General features: G+C 42.2%; 1 protein-coding gene across 1 annotated transcript in view; it reads left to right on the top strand.

Moving 5' to 3' along the window:
* XYLT1 (xylosyltransferase 1) overlaps nt 1-27,408 on the top strand; it is a gene marked incomplete at its 5' end in the record, with an annotated part of 252,401 nt that overhangs the window by 123,357 nt on the left and 101,636 nt on the right. Inside the window, 2 exons of the mRNA XM_019542112.1 lie at nt 15,565-15,737; nt 16,546-16,748. Of these exons, the coding sequence (XP_019397657.1) occupies nt 15,565-15,737; nt 16,546-16,748 (376 nt within the window). The remainder of the gene's footprint in view (nt 1-15,564; nt 15,738-16,545; nt 16,749-27,408) is intronic.

Genomic DNA, 27,408 nt, shown 5'->3' with positions numbered 1-27,408 from the left:
TTTGTTTTTAGAAACTGTAATTGGCCCCGCTCCTTCTTTTTTCCCAGCAGCATGCCTACTGCTCTACAGGATATAGAATAATGACAATGAGTCTCCTTAGACTTTATGGATTCCCAGCAGAAAGATTAACACTGAGTTGTAAGACCAAGTCCCCATATAAATATGGAGCTATTGATACCAGTGAAGCTCCACTCACCTACGGCAACTAAGGGTCTGGCCTATAGTGAATGACTATTCACTAACAGACATGAGGGAGAAAAAGTAAGACTTTAGAGGGACTTAAAAGCAGAGAGACTGGTAAAAAAGGGGTGGGAGGACATTGATTGCACAGGTAAGAAACTACTTAATTTTGTCTACATATTTTTTTTTTACTGAGGAACCTTAGTAGAACACATTTTTCCTGGGAGGTGATGTAAAAGAGACAGTATTTTAACAAGGTAATTGCTTGTTTTTCCACTCCTTGTTGGTTATGCATGCTGTGAGCATGACAGTAAGAGATGGAGTGAAGGTTATGGATGTATCCAGCACTAAACACACTGACATAGAACAAAACAAGAGTTGGAATCAATAAAGATTATTTTCCGACACTAATTTGAGGCTTGAGGCTTGATAAATCTCTGTTTGTAACATGTCTGGAGTTTGTTATATTGACATTGTTGCCTTCCTTTTTAATGTGTTAGTTCTGATGCTATACAGCAACTAGTTGGCTTCCAATAGTTTCATTTACTTGAAGGATTAAACTTGCACGTGCATTTAAGATGTAGGAGAGAAGAGAACATCTGAAACAGAATTGCTGTTCTTCCACAGATGTTTCTATTGCCACATAAGACATCAAAGCAATTGTAGAGGTTAGAAAAATGGAATGCATTTATTCAAGGTAGAACTGAGCTGTTTCTGAAAGTCTTATTTGGTTGTACCTTGAGAAGTCTACATTGGTATCAAAGCTATATGGGCATTTCTCAGAAAGGGCATATCATACCTCAGGGAGGCAGAGAGAGACCATACCAGTGCTTCTTGAGACAGAGCCTACATCCCTGACATGCTAAGTAGAATCATAGAAAATTATGGAAGGGACCTCAGGAGGTCATCTAGTCCAACCCCTGCCCAAAGCAGGACCATCCCAACTAGATCATCCTAACCAAAGCTTTGTCTACCCAGGTCTTAAAAACCTCCAAGGTTGGAGATTCCACCCCCTCTCTGGGTAGGGTGTTCTGGATTGCTGCTGCCCAGCCAGTCAGCCCCCAGCCTGTACCAGTTCATGGGATTGTGCTGTCCTAAATGCAGGACTTTGCACTTGTCCTTGTTGAAGCTCATTAGATTTCTTTTGGCGCAATCTTCCAACTTGTCTATGTCACTCTGAATGCTAGCTTCCACTATATCTACTACTCCCTCCAGCTTGGTGTCATCTGCAAACTTGCTGAGGGGGCACTCTATGCCATCTTCCAGGTCGTTGATGAAGATATTGAACAAAACTGGCCCCAGGACCGACCCCTGGAGCACTCCACTTTATACCAGCTGCCAACTAGATATTGAGCCACTCTGAGCCTGATGCTCCAGCCAGTTTTCTATCCACCTGACGATCAGTTCATCCAGCCCATACTTCCTTAGCTTGCCTGCGAGAGTGTTGTGGAAGACTGTATCAAAAGCAGTAGCGATGTGTAAGAGGTGTGCAGGGGTGCGCATGCACCCACTGAGAGCTGTGGCATGTGACAGCCAGTGTTCCCTGTGTAGGTGACAGGTGGAAGGGACATGCCCAAGTCTCTAGTGCTCCAGATAGCAGTTCCTTTATCATTTCGCATCATCTCCCAGGTGCCTGCTCAAACAAGACTTCATTAACAGGGTCTAGGGCCCTAGAGCCTAAACACATATCTCAAATTTCTCAGATGGAAGTGGAGTTTATACAGCATTTTAATTTCCATCAGTAACTTTATTTTCAAGGTATTTACCTCTTCTTCTGAAAACTCTTGTATTAGTTGTGAATGTCAGTAGAGGCACCTTTTGCAACAGTGTCAGGTAGCTAAGGTATCTTACCTATTACCAGATCTCAGCCCAAACCATAGTAGCTGACTTTTCTCACTTTCTTTCTTCCTTTCCCTAGTGGCTAATGACATAATGAGCTTTCTTTTGGGCGACCCCCTGACCCAGGGATTAGGAACGTTTTGTCATCAGGGGCTGGAGCTTTCAACCCAATCCCCTGCTGCAGGCCTACAAATCCTTGCCTCCCAGGAAGCTCTAGCTACCTATTTACCATTGTTGGAGATGCCCAGCCTCCCAGCACTGAGGGAAAGCACAGGCATGAGAGAGCAGCAGGGAGGGCTGCAAAGATGAAGGGCAGCTTGGCACAGCTGTGTGCGGAGCATTCCTCTGTGCCATGCCTGACCTTTTTGGGCCAGATCCAGGCCATGGGCTGTAGATTGCCAACCTTTACCCTAGCCATATTGATGTCAGTTGTTGACCTTCGGTATGTTTGGTAGGGGTGTGCGAAGTGGGCCCTATTTGATTCAGATTCAGCCCAAATCAGGGACAGAGATTCGATTCGTTGATTCAGATCACTGTCTCTGATTCTATTAGGCCGAATCTGAATCTGAAGATTCAGTGCTGATTCATAGAATCAGTGATTTGGACATAGACACAGCTTAAAATGTTTTTTCTACATACCTCGAGGTACCAATGCGGCTCATGAACACTGCGATGCTGGGGCAGATGGAGCATCCCACAGGAGTGCCGGGGACCCTCCATATGGTCGGCAGCAAACCTGGAAGTGGACCAGAAGTATTTCTGGCCGACTTCAGGTCCACTGGGGAATGCACTGGGGTCAATCAGCCGTGGCACCCTGGGTGCTCCCCCAGACGCAGGAGGCACCAGTCATCAAGCTGGAGGGGCGTGGGGGGGGCCCCAGCATGCTCCCCTGCAGACCTGGAAGTGGACTGGAAGTGCTTCTGGTCCAGTTCTGGGTCTGCTGCCAAGTGCGCTGGGGAGCCCCCCATGCTTCTGTGGGACACTGCACGCGCCCCAGCATCACAGCATTCACGAGCTGTGCCGGTACCTTGAGGTACGTAGAAAAAACATTTAAAGTTGTGTCTGTGTCCAGATCACTGAATCGATTCGCAAGGTGCCAGTTCAGTTCAGAAAGGTTAAAGGGTCCTCTGATTCAGTTCGGATTTGGAGATTTAGCCACTGAATCAGGCCAAATCTCCGCTGAATAGAATCAGGGACCAAAGCTTCACACAGCCCTAATGTTTGGGACTAACTATAGACAAAGTGCTGTGCAGGTGTGACTCAGCTGGTATTGTAGTCAGTGGGCATTGACTGATCAGCATATTCCAGGATCAGGCTGTAAGAGGAAAACATTTTTTCCTCTATGTTGAGTTAAATTGTGGGTATGTCTGTGCTGCACAATTACAACAGTAGGTGCTAGGCCCCATCCAAAGTAGTGTGACTGCTTTGGTATGGGGCTGGGCAGGTACCAGCTGAAGAGCTTATTAGCACACAACAACACCACAATAAGGCAGCTCCTTGCAATTTGGGAGCTAGTACTCATGGAGCAAGCAGTGCGTCATGTCTTCATAACTGAATGGAATAGGAATATCCTTAACTGCATACTTGCGTTGCTACCTTGGAAGTCCAGGTAACTAGGTAAACTGCTCTACTATCTATCTCTCTGTCTACATTTTTAGAATTAACAAAATTACAGATGTCCACTTTAGAGCAAGGTAAGAGAAGAGAAGTTTGGGGTTACAAGGCTGAGTGTGTGCAGTAGTTTAAAGTGATGGGATGAGATTTGAACAGGAAGGGTGTTGCCTTCCAAATATTCAGTGTTAGAACACAGGACTAAGATAGGAGTTTAATTAAACAGTATTCGTCCACAAGGATTCCCCTCTGGCACTTTGTGTCCATTGCTTGATCTGCTTTATATAATCTCTCTGGAGTCCAGTAATGTGACTGGATAGTGTTAAAATAGATGGCTAATCATTTTAAAATCATTTGGTATTCATTGTAGTAATGTTGATTGCAATGCACTAATTGGCTGTTAATTGGTACAATAGGTATTATTAATAGGCAGTTCATTCCAATTCAGCATTAATTAATGTACTGTTACTTTCAACTGTTACTCATTTATTCATGAGTCGGTATAAAGGGGTGGAGGGGAATGCTTGAATAACATGCTCCAGCAAAACAAGCAAATAATTGAGATTCATCTCCTAGGAATGGTACAATTTTCATAATTGGAATTGTCAGAAAAGCAAGTTCATTATTAAGATTATTGGCCTGGTTAGATATTTATCATAGTAAATTAGTTTTAGTATCTGTGTCTATCTGTATGTGCAGCATACCAGTGTCCTGATAATTAGCCAGTGATTTGTAAAACACGAAAATGTTTTCAATAATTACTTGAGGTTAGACTATAAGACTCCAAATAAGAAGGTTGTTTTGGGGGTTTTTTGTTTTGGTTTTTTTTTTTTGGTTTTTTTTTTTGCAAAACTCTACAACCTGCTCCCTTGCCAAATGCTACATGGTCTCATGCACATTGTAATTAAACTATAAATAGAAGCACATCAGCATAGTCTGCATATGTATGTGCAGTCATAATATAGGATCTCAGGGCCCCTGAAGAGACCTTATTAGGTCATCTAGTCCAGTGTGCTCTTCCACCTCTGCTCAAGGCAGGATAATCCTCAGTTAAACCATCCCAGCCAAGTGTCTGTCCAACCTGTTCTTGAAAATTTCCAGGGATGCAGATTCCACAACTTCCCTGGGTAGCCCCTTCCAAAGCTTGACCACCTTCATGGTCAAAGTCCTTCCTAATCTCCAACCTAAATTTCTTCTTTTGCAGCGCAAGTCCAATGTTCTTAGTCCTGTCTCCTGTGACCACAGAATAGTCTATCTCCATCCTCTCTATAATCTGCATATTTGAAGTCTGCTGTCAGATCCCTCACTCAGTCTTCTCTTCTCCAAACTAAATAACCTGAGCCTTTCCTCCCAAGTCATGCTTCCCAGGCCTCTAACCATTTTTATATACAGGCATACCTCATTTTATTGCGCTTCACTTTATTGCGCTTCACAGATATTGCGTTTTTTACAAATTGAAGGTTTGTGGCAACCCTGAATCTAGCAAGTCTATCGGTGCCATTCTTCCAACAGCATTTGCTCACTTCGCATTTTTTAGCTATAAAGTATTTTTTAATTAAGGTATGTACATTGGTTTTTTAGACATAATGCTATTGCACACTTAAAAGACTACAGTATAGTGTAAACATAACTTTTATATGCACTGGGAAACCAAAAAATTCATGTGACTCACTTTATTGCGATATTCGCTTTATTGCAGTGGTCTGGAACCGAATCCGCAATATCTCCGAGGTATGCCTGTATATAGTCATAGTGGGAGGTGGCCATATTTAAAGACATTCCCCGGGGCCGAGTGAATCTGGACTATTTCCACAATTTTCTCTTTTTAGTTCCAAAATAGAAAGTTGATTTTTTTTTCTGGAGATAAAGCCTGTTCCTTTTTGGAGATCTTATGTTTCCCCCCTTTTTCCCTTTTACTGATAGGACTGAAATCCTCTGAAATCTGGTTTACAGGGAACTGCTGCCAAATCCATAATTACGACAGTTTTATCTGGGGGCATTTTAATGTACTGGGAATTCAAGATTGCCTTTTAATTCATAAATTTACAGTAATAGGAACTTTTAAGTAATGTCATAAAGTAGATTTTCCAGCCAGAAGGCAGTGACTCTCACACCCGTGCTGCTGTAATTTTATCCCATCACCTGCTAAAGTGATTAAAGGAGACTCAAAAATTGCCAACATCAGCAGCACCTTTGTTCCATGTCAGGGCTTCTGCTCAGCATGGAGGAGTGTTCCCTAGATCTGTCTCTTTAATGTTAAATTGACTAGTCGTTGAGTGTCTTATAAATTATATCCTGCTACTCCCCACCTACCTGGCATTGATTTTTGCTTATGGGTTACTTGATCATATGAAGTTGCAGAAAATCATAAATTGCTTTTTTGTTATTCATGGAAAGGGCTGAGAATAAAGTATATCAGAGCAGAGTTATTTAGGTAATAATTTACTGCAAAAATGGAATTTCCACTTCTGGATAACAGTAGAATTTCTGAAACTTTTTTCCCCAGCTGCTCACGACAACACAAAGATGAAAAGTAGAGGTGGCAACTGTTTTAAGGCAGAAACTGCTGAGAGTAATCAGTGAAATTGCCCTTGCAAAAAAAAAAAAAAAACAACCAACAAAAAAAGAAGCGTCCCTCTCAAATCCACTTGCCTGTTAGAAACCTGAGATCTCAGGGGTTTTCCGGCCTTGCTGATTTCTCAGAATGAAACCAGGCACAATAAAAAACAAACAAACCACATGCCAGCATTTATATTTGGGAACCAGACTTGTCTCCCAGGGGGTCCAGTTTGACCCCTAGCTGAGCCGTCAGGTTGAGGGATTGATTCTCTAAGTGCTGAGTGCCCTGAAGACTTGTCTTCTCAAGAGTCATTTAGCAGGACTAAGATGAGCACCAGAATGAGCACAATATGATCGGAAGCCACTGGCGGAGGATGTTGACATCTAATAACAGTGTTAAAGCAGTACCTGGCACCATAATTCCCCTGTCCCCTGGGAGTCGTGCAGACAGCTAACGTGGCTCCAGAGTAAGTGATCTTGGCTGGGCCACAACGATTCCCTGGATTCCCGTTCTCAGGAGTCTTGTCAGGTTTTGCCATGTGCACGTGCACATGCACGTGTGCAGTCTTACTTAGAACGTCGGTGAAACGTGCTTAAAATGTTGATTCCAATGGATACTTCCACCTGCTTGTAGCTGTCAGTTCCTGGCAGCTGGGCAAAGTCCTGTTCCCTAACATGCTTTCCCTGTTTTTCCACTTTCACCGTGACTGGAAGTTGGGTGAGCCAGATCTCTGGTGCAGCCTCTCAGCTCTTCTTCTGAGCTGGTGCCCCTGCTGCCATCAGGGAGCGAGTTGATCCAAATCAAGCCAGAAACTAAATGAAGGATGTGGGTTTTTTTTTCCCCTCCTCCTTCCACTTATTCAGTGTCATATTTAGTTCAGCTCCATAATCAGTGTGCATGCAGCCTATTGCAAATGGGGCCACCTTGGCTCTCTTGCCTTGGACAGGAAAGAAGCCAGGCAGGTTCAGTGGGATCAGAGAAAATGGATGCTTGGAAGAAGTGATCAGCACTGCCATGGACACTAAGTCACCAAATGGAACCATTTCTAATGGCTGGTGCCACGTCCTCAGCTGAACTCTCAAATTAAACAACTGAAGCATTACTTCAATATAGGCCAAAAATGAACTTTTGTACATATGAAACAATAAATGCTTCTGTAGGGCAACAACTCCTATTAAGGCCCAGGGTAACACAGTATGTTTCATGCCATTGGGATCAGATTAAACATCAGCTGAATGTATTGGTCTATTTCCTATCTACTAAGGTAGGTCTCCCGACAACAATTGTTTTCAAACAAGTACGGCTATGACTATAGGCGCTTTCTCTAGCAAGCCCAATGCTGGAGTATAAGTTACACTCATGTCCCAGTACCTTCAAGGAATATATTACTTTTGTTCCTGTTATCACCCAAGTCCAGTCCTCAGGAGTGCCAGTGATTACATGGCTGTGTGGCTATTGGTACACAAATATATCACATTCTACATGGTAGCCATACTATGATTTTACCAACCATTTTTTTACCATTTTTGTCATATTTTGTACCAAAGTGTATATAGAAAGTATAATGTTCATTGTATGTAATATTCCATATTTAAAGAATCATCCTGCCTTCCATGCTAGATAGATAATGCTTTGATAATCCTATTGGAAAGGATCCTTCGAAACGATGGCCGTAGGGGTATGTCCCCACAAGTGGGAACATGCATTTCCCAGGGGACAAACATTAGCGGCACATATATGTGCTGCTGTTTGTGCCCAGGCAGGCCCCTGCTTATGTCTCTGGTGTGTGGCAAATTCCCCCAGGGAAATAGCCCCAGCAACCTTAACTAGGGGCCTCCTAGCACTGCAGTGGTGGCAATCCAGGTGTTCAGAGCCTGGTCAGCAGCCAGAGTATGGCTCTAGCCAGCCAGGTTCCCTTTCTGGCTGCTCGTGCTGCTGCCATGCCTGCTTTTTTTGGTGGCAGTTTTTTTTTAGGATCAAAAAAAACCCAAACCCCACCTCATGGTAAAATAGTAGCATAGTGAATGCATGCATGCATGCGCTCATGGGGATGTACCATAGAAGGTTATCCAAGCTGGCCCACCCGGTAGGAAAGCAGATTATCCAAAATAGGGATGAAAATTATTATCCCAAGGCTTGGAATTGTTTTGTTAGGGAGATTTTCTCAGGATTTGCACTATAAGTAACTGTGATTTTTCTTCCAGCTATGGTTAACACAGTCTGTATTTTAGGAATTATCTTGGCTGTGGAAGTTGTCCTAACTGGAGAACACTACAGGAGACACAGGGCATTTCCCTGCAGTTAGTAACTGATAAATCTGGTTGTGTTGCCAAAGTGCAAGCAGCCTGAAGTACTCATTGTAATGGATCTTGAGAGCTTATTCCTGAAAAAGGAAATGTTCAGATAAGCTCTGATAACTTTTCATACCAGAAAAACCTCATAATTCTGTCACCTGTCACCAGAACACTCCAACACACTTCTCAGGGAGGGCTATTTCTCTGCCAACAGTATTTACCTTCATCCATTTGTTTCCTTGAACTGTTCAAACAGTGCATTTTTTAATGATGAAATGCACTTAAAACAACACCACTCATCTCCCTTGGAAAAAAAATAGTTTTGTTCTACTCCATCTAAACGTCTACAAGCAAATTCCAGCCTTGGAAAATTTCAGCCCTCTGGATTAATCTAGTGTAAGCTATAAGCAATTGGAAATGTGGGGGTTATTGGAAAGCTAACTCTACAACCATTGTTTACACTGAGTAGCATTGAAGGAGTCCCATTGTAGTCAACAGGAATATTCACATGAGATTCAGTAAGGGTTGCAGATTTCTCTCCCTTTGGTATAGTTATAGCCAGCAGTCCAGCTATAATAGCTGGATTTCTAATTTCATTTACTGGTGTAATAACTGTAAATAGCCTGCAGATCTACACAGCAGTAATTCTTAACTTCCTCTATCAATTGATCTGTGGTATCGATACCCACAGTCTGGCTGAGTACAGAATTAGGCAGTGGCAGCAAATATATTTACACGGACACACTGTACTGAATACATATAAAATGCCAATGCACGCATATAAATTGAGTGTTTGATTTACAAAATTGGTTCCCCAAAATAGTCTGGATTATAAAAGAACAACAGATTGTTCTCCATCATTACCGAAGACTGAATTATCATTAATTAGGACCTGAGGTAAAAGATTAGAAGAAAAGGAGATGAGTTATAATGTGCTGCACACAAGAAATTATAGCCCTGTTTTCTTGGCACATGTTAGAGCTGCTGTAGTTAATAGTCAAACTTTCTATTAGAAGTACGCGTTTTTCTGGGGTTTATAAAGGCCATTTGAAATTTCAGCAGGGTTGATGTTTTGTGTGAAGCCTGCAAAACCTTGTATTCTCCTAAAAGTAAGTGTTGTAGATGGAGCCCGTGGTCTGAAATAAATCAGATGAAATTCAATAAGGACAAGTACAAAGCACTGCACTTAAAATGGAAAAATTAAGTGCACAAATAAAAAGTGGGGAATGACTGACTGGCTAGCCAGCAGTACTGAAGAAAAAGGCCTGGGGGTTTATAGTGAATCACAAAATGAATATGATTCAACTGTGCACTACTGTTGCAAAAAGTCAGTGGTACGTGAGGATATATTAGCAAGAGTGTCACATGCATGTCATGAGAAATGATTCTACCACCGTGAAGCAATGGTGAAGCCTAATCTAGAGTACTGTGTCTTGTTTTGGACACCACCATTTGAGAAAGATGTGGATCATTTGGAAAGAGTCCAGAGAGCAATAGAAATTATTAGACATCTAGAAACCATGGCACTTGAGGAAAGATTGGAAATGGGACCATTTAGCTTGGAAAAGAGAAGACTGAAGATAAGTCTTCAAATACATAAAGGGTTGTTAAAGAAAAGATAGTGATACACTATGTTCTGTGTTCACAGGGGAATGGATAAGAAAAATGGTCTTAAATTGCAGCAAGGGAAATTTAGGTTGGATATTTGAAATAAATGTCTAACTGTGAGGCTGGTTAGGTACTGAAACAGATTAATTAAAGAGGGGGTCAGATCTCTCTGACTGGATGTTTTTAAGAGCAAGTTAGGCAAATGCTTGGCTGAGATAATTTATATAGGGCATGATTCTGCCTTGAGTGGGGGGGACTTGAACCAACCAGGAGTTAGTCATGTTAGTCTAAAATCAAGTAGAAGAGAGGGTAGATCTGTACCTTATAGACTAACAAGCTTTTGTGGGCTGAGATAAGTTTGTGCTAGGTCCATCTACTTTGGTTAGTCTGTAAGGTGCAAATCTACCCTGTCTTGTACTAGATTTTAGGCTAACAGACCTAACAACATCTTACAGTTAGCAACTTCATTGTAAAAAGTTGTGTTGTGTTAGGGACTTGGTTTAAGTACAAAGTATAGCTTTTTGTTTTAAGTATCAAATGCTAAGGAAATGTATTTTGCTACAGCAGCTAGTGGGGGGAGTGAGGATGGTTTTAAATAAGAGTGATTGGCAATAACACTTCTGGTAAAATCTTTGCCCTGCTGAATCCGTGTGGAAATGCCCCTGGAGAGAAGGGCCAGTAGGAACTTTGTGCTCAGCATGGTGTGAAAGCCTTCAAAAGCAAGAGCCACTGCTTTGAGCATCAAAAGAACTGGGGCCTTGACTGAGTTAGTGCTCCCACCTCGCTTTCCAGGAGTGCTGCAGTTTCATGGACAAGACACACCCAGAACCTCTGAGACTGCAGCGTTGCCCCCGCTGCACATCTTGTTGCTCTTGATGCTTCTGACCCATGCCTGGTAACATTTACACTGCGGGATCCACTGTTACTGCATATAGTAGTAGTAGGCACCTGCCTGTCTCGTGAGACAATAGAATTGCATCGAGTGAGATATATGTAACACTGTGCAATAGAGGAAATGGCAGGAACCTCTGAAGTGCATGCACTGCACAGACAGTATGGACATAAACCAGGAGAAGATAGCAGAAGACTAACACAAAGCTTGTTTTGCTCATAGTCCTTTCTTCTAGCTGTGAGTCAGTAGATCATTAACTGAAAGGCTGTTTGAAGCAACCAGTTGAGACACAAAAGAAGATGGAAAATCTTTTGTGTCAGCCTTGCCCAGTGTACTCAGACGTGAAGAGGGAGAAGATCATAGAATCATAGAAGTCAGGTCGGAGGGACCTTGTAGATCTTCAAGTCCAACCCCCCGCCTGGGCAGGAGAAAAACTGGGCTCAAATTACTCCAGCCAGGTAGGCATCAAGCCTCCTCTTAAAGACCCCCAGGGTAGGAGCCAGCACCACTTCCCTTGGAAGTTGGTTCCAGATCCTAGCCGCCCTGACCGTGAAGTAGTTCTTACGGATGTCTAATCTAAACCTCCTCTCCAACAACTCATAGCCGTTATTCCTTGTTATGCCAGGGGCACTAGGGGAAACAAGGTCTCCCCCAAACCCTTCTGGTCCCCCCTAGTGAGTTTATAGACAGTTACCATGTCCCCCCTCAGCCTTCCCTTGTGAAGGCTGAACAGGTTCAGGTCCCGCAGTCTCTCATTGTAGGGTCTGCCCTGTTGTCCCCGGATCATTTGGGTGGCCCTCCCCTGGACCCTCTCCACGTTGTCCACATCCCTCCCGAAGTGCGGTGCCCAGAACTGGACGCAGTACTCCAGCTGTGGCCTGACCAGTGCTGCATAGAGGGGGAGGATCACCTCCTTGGCCCTGCTTGAGATGCATCTGTGGATGCATGACAAGGTCTGGCTAGCCTTGCCAACCGTGACCTCGCATTGTCGGCCCATGTTCATCTTGGAGTCAATAATGACTCCAGGATCCCTTCCTGCCTCCGTGCTCTCAAGAAGGGAGTTTCCCATCTTATAAGCTGGCAAGCAGAAAAATGAAAAGTGCCGATGGCTTGTAGGGATAGTAGGGAATGGAAGCACAGTAAATGGCACGAAGTTACTGCATCCCAGGTGAAGGAGGCCATTGAACTGCAAGATCAATAATAGAGCTGAGAAAAAGGGGAAGATATGGTCAGGACAGAAAGGAAAGCTGATGCTGACAACTGCTTTTAGTTCAACTGAAGCATGGAGGCCAGGAGCCTTGATATCCTCTGTAATGTCTAATAAATGTGCCATACAATATGCAGTTATAGAATCATAGTGTTGAAGGACCTAAAAAATGTGAGTGCCGCTTTAAAATCCTTTCAGATTTTTATTGCTGCCGTATGGTGCGCAGGTAACTGAAAAGCAGCCGATGTTTCTCTTGCATCCTAACGCTGAAAAGGGGCCACGCTTCTACGTGATAGGCAAAGTGATTCAGACAGAGACGGCATGTTATGCAAATTAACGTGATGTGCCTTCAGATGAAGGGTTTTATGTAAATACAGTAGTGATGAGGTAACAGGCCCATTTTAATACTGGTATCGTTTATACAGTGTTGCCATTTAACACCTAATCTGCAAGTCCTACTGACTGTATCTTTAGAGTTTTATAAACAGACAAAAATATTCAGTTGCATGTTTCCTGCCAATTTTATCTTATTTGCAAACCAAACCGGTTTTGTATCAGTGGGCAGACTGCTAAATAGAAGGTGCTAATCAACCACAGGCTAAAAATAGACAGATAATAGAATACAACAGAAGTAGCTGGTATTTTGACATATGGAAAAAAACATAACATACTTAGTCTTCTGATATTTAAGGCAGTCAACAGAAGGATTAGAATAAAGAAGGCATAATCATCTGCAGGTGGAAAATGGGACTATGAAATTTTGTACCTAAAGGTTAGGAGAAAAGAACAGAAGGGAGGGGAGGAATAAAAAAATACAAACAATTACATAGATTGAAAATAAGACATGAGAAGACTTCTTTGGGAGAAACCGGAAAAGAAGGATGTAAATTCATATTAATAGACTGGGGGATTTTGTATTTGATAAGTGCCAGAGAGCAAAGTGGGTTTTTAAAGAGTGGGGAGAGGGTTTGCTTGCTTGCTTGTTTTTAAGTCTCTAACATAGCTAATAAGCAAGCTTGAGGAGGAGGGGGAGAGGAAACCAAAGTTTCTGCTGTGTCTCTCCTATTCAGTACTTCAGTTAGTCTTTTAGGTTTGTCTTCCTCTATTATCATCAGACCAAAGTGCAACTTTTGTGTTGATGAAGTTCCTTTTAAATTAAGGTTGACACCTGTGCTCAGGATTTTGGTACTGGCCTTCTTTAATGGGTGTACTTTTAGACCTATGTATAATTGCACCCACATTTTTGTGCCTTCAGCAAATTGTGAACACTGATAGTACCAGGTGGACAGCCTCTCAGGAAGCCACTGAGGTTAGCCTGAAAACATGACCGTGCCGTAAAAGTGAAACAAGAGCCTGGGGATGTAGTGTACTTAAGCCAAAACATCATCCCCTTGTCTGGGAACATTTTGTGACAATCAGTGATGCAGTGCAGGTTATCTTTCCACCCTTCATCAATTCCCAATTATTTGGGTGGTGACCGGGACCCCCATCACGTCTCCTTCATACGAGGGCTAAGAGGTACTACTTTCTGTTGTAGAGAGGCTAAAGTGGTGCTGACAGAGGGGGGATTTCTCCAGCTGTGTTAGATGGTAAGAGTCACAACACTCCCTTTTCCTCCAGGTTGCTTCCCTGAAGTCCATCTTCAGTACTGGGTTGAGGGAAAACCTGATTGCCTTATGTTATTTGCCCTGGACACCTGCTTCTAATTTGCAACCATTTGTATATACCCCCTTACCTGCCTCCCTGGGCCCTGAAATTCTGTGGGAGAGGCCAGAAACAACTCTCCTACCCCAGGCAGTTAGGTGGTAAGGGAAAACATCCTTCCTAACTCCACATAAAAGACCATGGCTATCACTATTCATATCATAAAATCCATTTCTACACTAATCCTGCAGGTGTGGTGATGGCAGTAGTTGGTCTTCAGAGAGGGAGAGAAAGGACAACCAGAGCACAACTAGTTATGAATACCTCCCCACCCCTAGTGCCAAGAGTTGAGTTGGCTGCCCTGCACCAGTTCATTCGGCTCCTGGCTGGGGATGCCCTTTCACCCACTGCCATAACCAGAAGGAGTTAGAGGGCAGATCTTAAAATGAGCCATAACCCATGTTCCTTTTGGTAGTTACAAAAAGTCCCTGCCTGGCAGCTGTTCCAGTCTGGATTGTATAGAGTTGGTGTGCATGCTCTGAACATCAAGCACTTTCAAGTCTTTGGAGGAAAGATTCTGAGTAAATACAAAGTCTCTGTACTGTATTAGCATCATCATTCAAAATCAGTCAAAATGGCAGTTAGGGACCTAGAAAAGCTGGACATTTTTGTTTGTGGGGCCACAGCACTTCGAAGTCATGATAGTGCTTTGTCATAAAAGGCAAACTGTGCCAGACAAAAGGGGAAAGTTTGCATATGTACATTTTTATTGAAGCCTCCAAGTCTTCAATTCCTGACTACTCTTGCCAGAATTCTACTAGTAGTTCATAGAGCTTTCCTGACGAAAACAGGGGTGACAAGACTGCGAATTCTAGTGTAAAAAGGAGAGGGGAGGAAAAAAAATTGTGAAATTAAGAAACTTGTCAGGATCCTTTGCATTGAAAACAAGGTCAATGCAAGTGCCCCTCACCACTTGTTTTTAATTTTTGCACATCACCCTTTCAACTTTGTAAGTAAACCTGCCATTAGAGAAGACAGCATCACTCTGCACATGCCACAGTTATTTGAGATTTCAGATATTTTAGGGACATAATAAAGGCAAAACCTCATTTAGTGCAGACTCGCAGGAACTCTGCTGACATCCATGGAACAATGCTGATTTACACAAAATAAGGCTCTGACCCATTAGTTTAGGAGATCATCTTAACTTATTCGCACTTGTGCTCAACTTCGATTTCTAGGATCAGAGAATAAACAGTATTTCAGATATAACCAATACCCCTAGAGCTTTTCCCTCTTACCGCTGTGGGATTTTTTTCCCCCTAAGTACCCAGCAAAAGAGAAACGATATCCCAGCTGAGATGAATTCATGCCACTTGGCTGAAGTTAGCAGAGCTTCATTCAGTGCAATTAAGGGTCAGAAAGTTTGAGTTCTTCTCCATGGTATTCTTCGTCCTGGTCTGGGTTGAGGCACCTCAGCGGGGCAGTATGGGGGAGCTTGTGCTGCTGCTTGTGCTCTGTCATTGGGTAGCTAAAGAGTAGAATTCAGTCTCTGAGACACTCAGACTGGCACCTCTTATGAGTTCTCAGTTCCCATTACAAATGTTTAAAAGAAGTTGTAAAAAAAAAAAGAAAAAGAAAGAGCTTACATTTAATACACACTGCTCTTCATATCCCCACTCTGCAGATATACTCAGAGATGTCCTTACTATGTTTTGTTTTCAAACAGGAAAAGTCAACAACAATGTACAATGGGATGAGGACTCCATAGAATACATGCCAGCCAACCCAGTCAGGATCGCATTTGTCTTGGTTGTTCATGGCAGAGCTTCCCGGCAGCTCCAACGCATGTTTAAGGCTATTTACCATAAAGACCATTTTTATTACATTCATGTTGACAAGGTAATATATCACTGGTTATAAATTGCCTGTCTTTCCATCTGTCAATCTACCCATCCTCGTCACCTTCTCCATCATCTCTCTTTATCTCTGCTGCATGCTGTAGTTTGTGCCGCGTTTTGTTTTTTTGACCTGTGATGTTTTGAGCCTGACTATTTTGTTATCATCCCTTCTGTGACTGCCTTCATTTTTTGTTGTGTGTCTGTGGTGTCGGTCCATGTGTGTCTGTGTCTCTGTTTTGTAGCAATAACTGATAAGCTGTGATAGGCTCTGATGTACATGTAAGGTGGCATCAGCGATCCTCAGACAGCATCACTGTGAGCTAGTAGATAAAGCACTGAAGCGGGAGACTTGGTTAAAGTTACTTTACCTCCCTGTATCTCACTTCCCATCTGTTAAATGGAGGTAAGGAAATAAGGAAAGCCTTCTGATGAAAAGCAATAGACAAGAGCTAGGTGGCATTAGTAAAACTTGTAATAAAAAAAGTAAAGAAAAAAGGACTCTTGACACTCTCAACGTAGCTTGCAGTGAATGAAGGGACAAGCTCATTAGCAAGGCTTGAGAGAAAGGTGCTAACAACTACTTCATTTAGCTGGGAATGCATTTGCTAGATCAGTTACTAAATCCCGGATCCCATTTAGAGTTACTTGTGTATTTAAAATAGTTTTACTTATCCTTACACTGACTTCAGTCTGCCTTCAGTTGGTTGGAACGGAGTTGATGTTCAGGAAGTTGAGCTGCTTAGTGAACATAAGGGAGGGACAGTTTGTCTTATAGACTGTTGAATGTGTTACTTTCTTCTCCTGTAAAGCGATCCAATTACTTATACCGACAAGTGCTCCAGTTTGCTAGCCAGTACCCGAATGTGAGAGTCACTTCTTGGCGAATGGCAACTATCTGGGGAGGAGCAAGTCTTCTGTCCACCTACCTACAGAGTATGAGGGATTTAATGGAGATGAATGACTGGCCATGGGATTTCTTCATTAACCTTAGTGCTGCCGACTACCCAATCAGGTATGGTGACTGCTTTTGAAATGTATATTTTTCCATTGCAGAGGAATTGGTTTTAAATGATACACAGGCCAAAGTTCCTGTAACTGTGATGGCGGAGCAGAGTAATGTTGAACTGGGGAAACCAGTTTCTTCCAGTCCACAACAAGAAGCTTCTTCTAGCGAGTTGTTTGCACTGTAATAATTCCCCATTTTGTAAGGAAAACATCCAGAATTGTCCTAGGGAGGCAAAAGCAGGTGAATCCACACTGTCTGCCCACTGAGGGCTTCCTGCAGCTAGGTAGATCAGATCCCTCTTGACCCCTCTCCTGAAGAAGCTGGGGCAACTGTGTTGAATTGTATCATTTCCAGAACAATGTCTGGAATGGCCCCAGAGTGGGATGAGTAATGTAGCAGTGAGTATTACAGCCCAGCGGGAAACCTCAGGCTTGACAGAACTCTGATGAACAGTTTTGCTACAGCTTGACTTCAAGTTTGGAGAAATATTGAAGATGCAAATATAGATTCCATGAAAGAAATGTTCTCAGACTTCTTTTTTGGTGTTTTTTTCTGCAGAGAATAATGATAGCAGAAGTGACAAATAAGTTGCTAGGAGTCAATTATATCTTCAGCACCAGCCGCTGCCTGAATAACTTTATTCAGATGGCATCAGGCATAGAACTTCACGCATCACCACATGACAGGGCTTGTGATTTTAAGTGAAACTATATTCTCTCTGGATTTACATAACTTTTGCCCTACAGCTGCATTCAGAGAGGTTTACTACATTGTGCAAAAGCAGATATGCCATAGAAAACCCAAATGTCCTTAAATGGTTATTTTTAGCCTGAAAAATTGTCAAGAGGAGGAAGAGAGGAAATTCTCCTTTCAACTTTTACTCCATTTTGTGTTGAGAAGAAATAAGAAAGGGGATGTGGCTTTCTTGGGAAATGCTTCAGATGAATAATTATGACATGATGTGCTCTAAATGATAATGGAACAATTGGAATTGAAATTGGATTGGAGATACTATCACAGCCTTTCATCACCAGCATTTATATCACGCTTTTCAGATTATAGGCCTGAAGTTTTTAGTCAATCAACAACTCTCACATATGTCAATAGAAGCTTTAATCTGGGGGGAAAAGACCCTGAAACTTGACTTCAGGATGTGGCCCTAAAGGCATTTCTTACCTCTGAAATTCAGGCATGTTAGGAGACATAAGTACCGTCCAAAAAGATTACTGGAAAGTGTATAAACTTTGGAGATGACATCATGGTCTGAATGCAGGAAGTTGAATTAGGGACTCCTGGTTTTTAATGTTGAATCGGATTTAGCCTCAGCCTTTGGTCTTAGGGAAGTCATTTAACAGTTTTCTCTCTCCCTCCTCAGCTGTAAATTGGAGATAATCATTTATTCTCTTCCCTTATTTGCTTGCATGTAAAGATTTATTGTCAATTCTTAGTAAAAAACCCCATTGGTACGGCAAAGAATACCGTGCTGATGCTAAGAGTTATTTAATGGAAGACATGGTATACCAAAGGGGAGGATCAATGGTGAGAATTGTGGGCCAAAGATGCTTAAGCAAGTTGTTGGTTTCTAGGAACTTGCAAAGAAATGGGTAAAGAGAATTTGAATACTGAAGGCAGAGTATAACTAACCGGATCTTTTGAGCATAACCAGGCTACCTATAGGATTGGAACCAAAGACTGTAAAATTTTCAGGTGCCCTTAATGCCCAGTAGGTGATTTTAAACCAAAAGGCCAGATTTGATGATAGTTTATAAGCATGACCATCTTTTTTTTCCCCATTATACACCAAAGAGACTGGGGTCAACTCTGTATTTATAGATGTGTAATAATGCAACATAGTGCCCTTTTTTTCAATAACAAAAGCCCTAAGTAGCTGCCATTTGACTGAAGAAATTACAACCCTTTTTTTTTCTTCATAGCAGTCACAGGTCTCTGAAATCACACTCCTCCTTTGCTGTACATTTCAAAACCACAAGCTGACACTGTGTTGTAGGACACTGGTGTAAAGATCATACTTCTGCTCTCTTGCAATGTACTCTCCTCTCAGAAGTGTATGCACAAATTTCTCTCATCTAAGTGGCTGCACTTCAAAAAAAACCCCAAAATCAAAAAACCCCACAACACTTTAATGCTGTTACTTCGATGACAGTGAGATATAGGTACAATTAAAAATATTTAAATACATAATGTTACTACTATCAGTCTCATAAAATGGTATCCCATAAAAATATATATGCAAGTCAAATTCATTTTCACAGCAGCGTTGCTATAAATTAATGTGCTTTGTGATGTTTAGGATGACATTCCCTTTCTGTGGATAACAGAAAGCTGAGTGTTACATCAGGAAACAGCAAGAATGGGGACTCATTTTCCCCCCTCTTACATTTTTCTGTGATTTGCCAGATAATGTGCAAAAAGCAGTTTACGCTTCTTATGCTGCTTAGACTTTAGCATAGGGTTTTTGTTAGGTTTCCCTGCATAAGAACATATGACTGTTGTAGATTAATAGTTTTTATCTAGAGTAGCTCCACATCAAGCTTTCGCTTACCATCTGCCATCCCATCTGTGACACTGAAGCCCCTACTTCTCTTCTGGTAGATACAGGCTAATACAACCTTGTGAGACGGAAAAACACGCTCCATGGAGCAGGGTCAGCACTTTTCTACACTTTCCTATGTACTAAAGCTCAAATCTATCTACAGGGTATTCTGGTATGTTCACAGGTTATATTTTGGTTGCGAATCATCTGGAAAGGGGTAACAAAAATGATGTAGTAGTCTTGGAGGTTGTGGTAGCTGTGATTGTCCAGGAAATGTGCAAGAGACCAGGATTTTTTTTTATTGTTTCTTTTTGTGAAATCTTTTATTACACCAACTGTATAATTGGGAGAGCTTCTGGACAAGCTTTTGGGGATCAAGTACCCATTCTTAGGAATTGTCCTTCCACTTGACCTGAGGAAGGGGACTTGATGACTAAAAGCTTGTCAAACAGCTTTCCCAACTATACAGATATCCAGTATAAGGTATCACAAAAATCCTCACCAAATACAACTGAGAAGCTTAAGAAGATGCCGTATCAATGTAGAATGTAAGGGGGATGTTCAAGGAATATTATGGACGTACATAAAATAGTGCCTGAGGTAGAGAAGGTGAGTCAAATGCTCCTATTAACCTTTTCTCAGACAGTGATGCTTATGTTGTACACAAATAGGTACAGTGCCTAGCATGATGGAGTCCATGATGTGTTCCTCGATGCTACTGCATACAAATAAACAATAATAAGTACAGCTCGGCACTAGGAGCATTCAATCAAATTGAAAAGCAGCATGCATTCCTTAGTTACTAGGTAATGGGCTCTTTGAGGCCTATGAGGAATTAAAATGGTAGGCTGTCCAGCTCTTGTCTGCACTGTCCAATGGCACATCTGGAATCCTAGTTAACAACCCTAAGACAAGTTTCAGGGATTACCTGACCTTAGCTTATTCCTGGAAGTGGTCCTTTCAGGTAAGGGTGCACAGGCGAGGGGAATCTGTTACTTCCTCTCATCCTGATAGTGATTTTGTGTGAGTAGAGAGGATGCGAGTCCTTATGGATATCAAGATGGCTCCTTTCACAAGCACTGCATTCGCTAAAAAGAAAAATAAGTCAACATCCATATTCCAATATCTACTGCTAGCATCTTAACATGACTTTCTCTTTTGACAGAATCCCATGGGAAAACTCTTGATGCCTTTAACCTCTTATTTTACATGGATACTTATTTCCATTATTTATTGTCTCTGACAGTGTCAGGCAGTCACCCTTATGTTTAGGGACTGAAATTTCACTCCCAACAAGATGAACTACAGTTGAGTACCTAATGGTGTTGAATGTTTAATGTACATTGCAGGAGTCTTTGGATAAAGTGACAGGTGAATTGTTATAACCAGTTAAGTTAAGAAGTTTAGTGAGATTATTTAACAGTGAATGCTGTGTCTGTGCTTATCTGGGCACAATGCTGGTGTAAAGCATAAAAGTCATGTAACAGATAAATATTAATAATTCACAGTAAAATATAGTCTTAACCACCAAAGGAATTAGCTAAATCTAATTGCTTGATCTTGGTCATGAAGAAAGGTCAACTAATTATTCCTAGAAGGTTTTAGAGTGGTTAGAAGAAAGAATTGCTTACTGGCAGTTGTCTGGAGTGCAGGTTTCACTATTTTAGATTGTGAGCAGTCAAGGCCCCCCAAAAAATCTTTAAAAAAATTAGGTGTGTATGCTGCTGGTTGCATTTGGAGCTAGTAGACTCTGTTAATAATAAAGAAACTAAGCATCAGTCTGTTCTTCAGTGTAGGAATATGTTGCTGTACCTTAAACATCAAAACCAGATCTCCATTTCTGTAGGTAATTAGGATATAGATAGATTCTGTTCTGGGATTTGGTTCAGTCTGGTGCAGTAATTTCTGGAGGGGGCAAAAGGATGGAACCTTGCTCTGAATATTCGACAATGGATGGTCTGCTTTATTGCTCTTTCATATACGGCTCTTGTTTCCATGTACAGTTCTGCTTACTTTCTTGTCAGTGGGTGAGGCCTGGCGTTATCAAGCAGTTCTGTTGAATAGAGAAATTTGAGAAGGTTGTTTAAATTACTAAGTATATTGGTATATAGCAAATTTCATCCAAGGGTCAAACAGCACTTATAATAAATCTTCACAACATACCTTAAACTAATGCCCCGCTATACTTTATGTAGTCTACGCAGTTAATTGGTTAATTGCACAATAAATTTAGACCAGTCACACATGCAAAATAAGACCAGCCCCACACGCAAAGTAATTATCACAGAATTAGCTGGTAAATTGTTCAATACATTTGGATGAGTTACACATGTAAAGTAATTATGACACCATAAATACGACTATCCAGTTATAAAAAGCCAACCAGATAGAAGGTTAGTGCTTGAAAATGTGTAACAACTCTCCAACTGGTTTCTATCCAGCTTTAATTTCAATGTGTGTCAGGCTTGATAAGTCTGCTTCACAAATCTGTAAACAAGCCCAGGAATTAAATGCTTCTCCCATGTACAAGTAAACAGTCATCATGTGTTCAAATTCCCAGTCCCTTGCTCGCTTCACTATACTAGACTCCCAGCTGATTGTTAACAGTTTTAATTACCCACAATAAAGCAGAAAGTGGTTTAAACTAGCTTCAGATCTTGCTGTGGTGGAGTAGCATAGCAGTATTTCTAACAAAGCTGTATTCACTCACCTGCCTCCAGGAAGTCTTTCACATCTAATCATTTATATGACTATGCTTTATATGCTTGGTGTACCAAGCCCCAGGAATGACTCTGTAGTACTCCCCTGGGGGATCAGAAAATGAAACTCAAAACAAAATGGCTTTGAGGAAAAGTCATTATTTAGAATCCTTCTCATCTGTGAACAACAAGATGAAGCAGCATGTTGGGAACTCTATACAAAACATACTGACCTATAAAAAAGGCCCCTGGCAAATGAGCAGAAATGTGTTTGTCAGGGTCAGAGATCAAGGTGGAAGGGAAGGGAGAGGCCTTCGGTTTTCAGTTTTGTTTTTGGCAGATGGAAATAATTATAACCTAAGGAAAGTCAGGATGAAATTTAGCCATTAGGGAAGCAGTGCATCATCCTTTTGAGTCATATTTCAGGTAACAGAACAGTCAAAGTGAATAATAGTTTCTTAATTTCCGCCATTGGGCCATATTCATGCCTTGCTGCACAGCAATGACCCTCCTCTCTTGTAAACTACATCTAAAATGATTTTTGCTCATGTATTAGGCCAACCTCAATATGCTTAGATTTCACCTGGGCCTTTTACAAACTGATAGGACCTTTCCAAATGAGTGAAAGTGAGTCGTAGGTTTTAAGCAAGCAAATTAAATCAATAAATAAACACAAGCTCTACATCTTGCTTTCCTGAAGGCTCTTAGGTCTTCAGGATGTTCTGAATGCAGCACTTAAAGCACAAAAAATAACAGGTCCTAGTTAAAAAGGAAATTAAAAAAACAAATCAGGCCTATCATAAGAGTGTGAATCCTTTTAATGTTTGAGGCCCCATTCTTTGGTCTAGAAACAAGAAATTCTGACACCAGTAGTTGCTTCTTATTGCTAATGAGTCATAGTTTTCACAGCAAGGAAAGTTGGAAAACTGGCTATAAATGACCTTTCATACTATGTGGAGAGAGACTTGAGAGGAATAGGACCAGTTTTGGGGTGTCTCCATTCTAAGGTCCATAGGGGATCTTGTAAGAGACTGATGAGCAGTCTGGAAAACCAGGCAAAGAGCTGGATGAAGTACCGCAAAGAAGGTGAGGTATGTGGCTGGGAAGGCAGAATATCACTGGGAACAGAACATAAGATCACGGGAAGTAGCCATGCAGGGTAATGAGGTAGGGATGACTAGAGGTCAGTGTGTGTAAGCTTCCCCAGTACCATTATACACCCATAGTGTACATTATATACCCATAGTGAAAGATCTTTCAGAACTGTTGCCTGCAAAGAGTGTTTGGAGTTTTGCTGTGCACTTTCATTACCCTGGTAGGAGATGGAGGAGGACATTAGACATTTTTTATTAAGAAATCTAAACTACTTGACTGAAGAGAGAAAATGAAATAAGCATGCTCTTGAAGGCCATTATTCCTGCAGTCAATAGATGTGAAGCTCTTATTCCAGTCCAGGCTCCTCTTGTCTGCAAGAGTCTGCTTAGAGCCTCCACTGAAGACCTGCAGTCTCCCACTATGCCTCATTATCTTTACCCAAGCAGTTATACTGGGGAACAGGATGCAAATAACCACTTATTTGCCAGTCACAGCTGTGCCCTTTGTGAATGGCCTAAAGTTGCTCACAGTGTTGAATGAGGAATACTAAGGAATACATGTATTATGTTTTAGCGGTCTGTAATCACTTGGGGATTGCAGAAGCTTTATATATCTGTAGTATTGAAGAACAACTTAATGGTGTAACTGAGGCATGAGTGCCATTGGATATTATTTCAGCACCATTTGGAAGCATTTACATCTCTTGCTTTTGAATCTCTGGCTCACAGCATTAGGGAAAGGGTTGTCAGTGGTAAGGGTACTAGCCTGGGACTCAAATGGCTAAGTTCAGTTCTGCACTCTACCACCAACTTCCTGAGTCACCTGATGGGGCATCAGCAATCAATTTAGCATGGGGGAAAGGAGGAGAGACTGTATTGCCCGTCAGCTGTCCCTGTGCCTTCTCTTATCACTGGGTAAAAATGTACACACAAGCAGTTGATGCAGAGCAGCTGACAAGCAGTAAAACCCAGCCTCTTTTTCTTGACCCTGTGGTAAATTAACTGTATGTCTGTTCTCTTCGTTTCTATATGCCTCGGTTTCTCATCTGTAAAATGTAAAGCTACCCTATCACACAGGGGACTTGCAAGGTGCTTTGTTACTATGGCAAGGGGTGGCGAGCCATATAACTATTTTCGATATACAATTAAATGTAATGTTCCCTTGTACAAGAGGAATAATCTCATTGGACAATACATAGCTTTCCTCCTCACCCTCTGTTACTTTCAGCCATTTTCCCCCTCTCTTTTCCTATCATGACTTAGCTCTTTCTGTTGCTATTGGTTCTGGTACACCCAACTCCATGCAAACACTTAAACCACTGCTAGAAACTAGGCCTAATATAAATGTATATTAATATAGCAGAGCTGCATTTGGCCTCCTGACTTGAACATTGCCTTCAAACGGGATGTTTCTCTAAGAATCGCACCCTGCCACTGGAGTAAGGGATCAAATGCAAGGCAATGATTTGGTTTCTTCAGAGCAGACTTTAGAACATCCTCCTTTAAATGACTAAGTAATAAGTAATCTCACTGAATCTGGATGGGAGTGCAGAGCTGGTAGTCAGTCCATTCCAGTACAACATCTGTTTAGATGCCAGTGTCTCAGGTTTTTTTAATCTCAGTATTGTAGCTGACATTGTCTGCAGTTTATTCGCTCAGACTGTCTTTATCAGGCAAGCCAGACGTCAGTCCATTTCTAATGCTTCACAGGAAAGCTATTTTTTATGTCCAAAAAGAACTATATCTCTGTATTTTTGTCTGAAATCTGCATTCTCTTATAATTTCAAATATGCTTCTTTCTTAAACCTCTGTGTAGCCTGCTTCCTTCTCCCCTTTCTGCCCTCCCCTTCCCTTCAACAACCAGGCACATTAGTTGTTGGTTTTTTTAAGATTCTCTACTGGGCCGATATCTCCTAATCTGCTGAGGCAAACAAAGAAGTATTTGACAGCTTGAAATTCTTATTTTCCCACATGCTATTCATAAGGGGTTGGGGAAAGCATTAAAATGATTGTGGCTTTACCAGTTTGTGTTTGCATCAGGTGTTGAAATAATAATTCTCCAACTTCATAAATTTTCAAAGGTGAAAGGTACATCCCTTCCAGATACAGCCAAGGTTTGATTTCCTTCTCTTTTTCTCTGTCTACATCCCTGGCTGTAAAGCAAAGCATGGCAACCTATGGTCTGTGAGCTGCATCCCACCCACAAAGCCATTGAATCTGGCCCAGGGAGCAGGGGTTTTAGCAGCCAGGGTCTTTGGCCACCCTGTGCCACACTGAATGACAGTGGGGTGCTTCACAGCAGTGGAGAGAAGCAGCAGTGGTTGGCTCCTAGTGCCAGGCCTCCTTTGACTGGAAAACATTGCAAACACCTACTCTAAGACATTCTTTTATCTTCCAAAGAGCCTGGCATCCACATCACCCTCTGACTTTGACTAGGGACAAACATTCAAAAAGCACAAGCCTGAATCGATTCACTTTTTGCAGATGCAACTTAAATTGAGTAACTTAAACTGATTAATAACTGGACAGACATTCTTTGTTAAACCAGGAGGTGCAGCCATATGTCTGCAGCCAGCTAGAGAACGCCTGTCAGCCACTGCCAAAGGGGACCGAAGAGAGACACCCTCCAAGGCTCTCGCCTCTCCCTGCTGGAGCAGGGGGGGCATGGCCAGGCAACAGCCTGAGCTAGCACAACACACGGGATGCCAGCCACCAGCTGGGGGGGAAGGGGGGAAGGAGGAGGGCAGCTGCTGCAAGACTGAGGTGTGGGGAAGGGGAAAAAGTCCTTTCTCGAAAGCAAGCATGTATTGAACACAGCAATGTGCAAAGCATACAGTAGGGAATTACCAAAAATCTTCTCCTAACCTAAGATGCAGCCCAGTAAAACACAGTATACATAACTTAGTCTAACTTAAAATGTAAACCAGAAAGATATGATTTAATGTTACTAATCCTTACACCCAGGCATTCTGAAAGGCTTTGTTTAGGTGTATAGCTCTTTGAATTCTTTGGTGAACCTGTCTGCAGCTTCCCTTAACTACATCTCCAGCATGTGTGATGGTTGTCAGGTCTTTGCCAACACTTCTCTCTTCTCAGTCTGGTCCTGCCGATCTTTGCTCTGGGCTCACAAGTGCAGGACTTGGATCTGCACACAGGGAACTAGCTAGCCTCTTCCCCACACCCTCCCCTCTTTCCTCCCCCATCCAGGAATTAATCCTCTCCCAAGCTGCAGAGGCTGCAGCCAAACCCCTACAGGTTTTGGGGGTGATAGGGGACAGAGGGAGGAATTAACTTTGCCCCTGCCTAGCTGTAGACAAGCCATAGAGGTGTGGATGGGGCTGGCAAACAGCAGCTGCAGTCCTCAGGGCTTGCCAGTGGAGAGGGGCAAGAGGTGATGGAGGGAGAAATTTGCCTCAGGCCATGGGTACGTCCAGGCGCTGGCTTGCCTGCTCCTGCTCTAGCTAGAAAGCAGAGCGGAGGGGCCAGCCCACCTCACTGGAGCAGAGAGCAGAGCTCCTCCTAGCCCAGAGAGCATGCCAGGATGCTGGAAGAGTCTGATTTGAACCAGCAAGGGATCTGGGACAGACATTGCATAAACTGGTTTGAGCCAAATCAGTTAAGTCTGATACTACATTCAACGCAGGTTTAAATCAAACCAGTTTTGGCCATTTTCAGACTGGTTTATGTGCCCTGAATGTCTGTTCTGTTACAGGTTTAAACCAGTTTATGTGTAGTGTCTGTCACTAGTCTTTGTGGGTGTTTGGTCCCTCTGGGAAACTAAGCCTCGGCACCAGAAGTTTGATGAACCCCAAGTCAGATGCCATCCGGAAATTTGGGTCTCTTTTATGGCACATACAGATAAAAGATTAATTGATAAAGCACACTGTGAAAATAGCAGCACCATGCAAAGCACTCATGTCCTTGGCAGTACATCCTCTTGTTGACTGCAGTGCTAAACATTCAACCCCTCATCTTCTTCCTCTGTAAATTTCTATGTCTGAGCCAATGTCTGAGACCACTTATAGGGCACATTTGGCAAATGAAGGCCCCAGATGCCAAGCTTTACAGTTTAATGGGCACTGCAGTATCTGAGTGCTAGGTTGGCATCCTGTGACTGGCTGGTTTCTCTCCCCTCTTTGAACTTGGCTCTCTTCCTGCTTATTGGGAGGGGTTCTCCACTGAAGTGCCAAAGGGTTGTTACCTGGATACTCTTTGCCTTTTGGATGTCATTAATTTTTTGACTTACTGAAGACTGAGGAAAAAATCAGTCTTATTAAAGAGTAATTTTTATTGTATATATAATTAACATATATAGATTA

This window comes from Crocodylus porosus, unplaced genomic scaffold, assembly GCF_001723895.1.
Source record: "Crocodylus porosus isolate Cpor-Errol unplaced genomic scaffold, CroPor_comp1, whole genome shotgun sequence".
Lineage (NCBI taxonomy): Eukaryota > Metazoa > Chordata > Crocodylia > Crocodylidae > Crocodylus > Crocodylus porosus.
The sequence above is the reverse complement of the archived record's forward strand: the minus strand, read 5'-3'. Positions and strand labels throughout refer to the sequence as shown.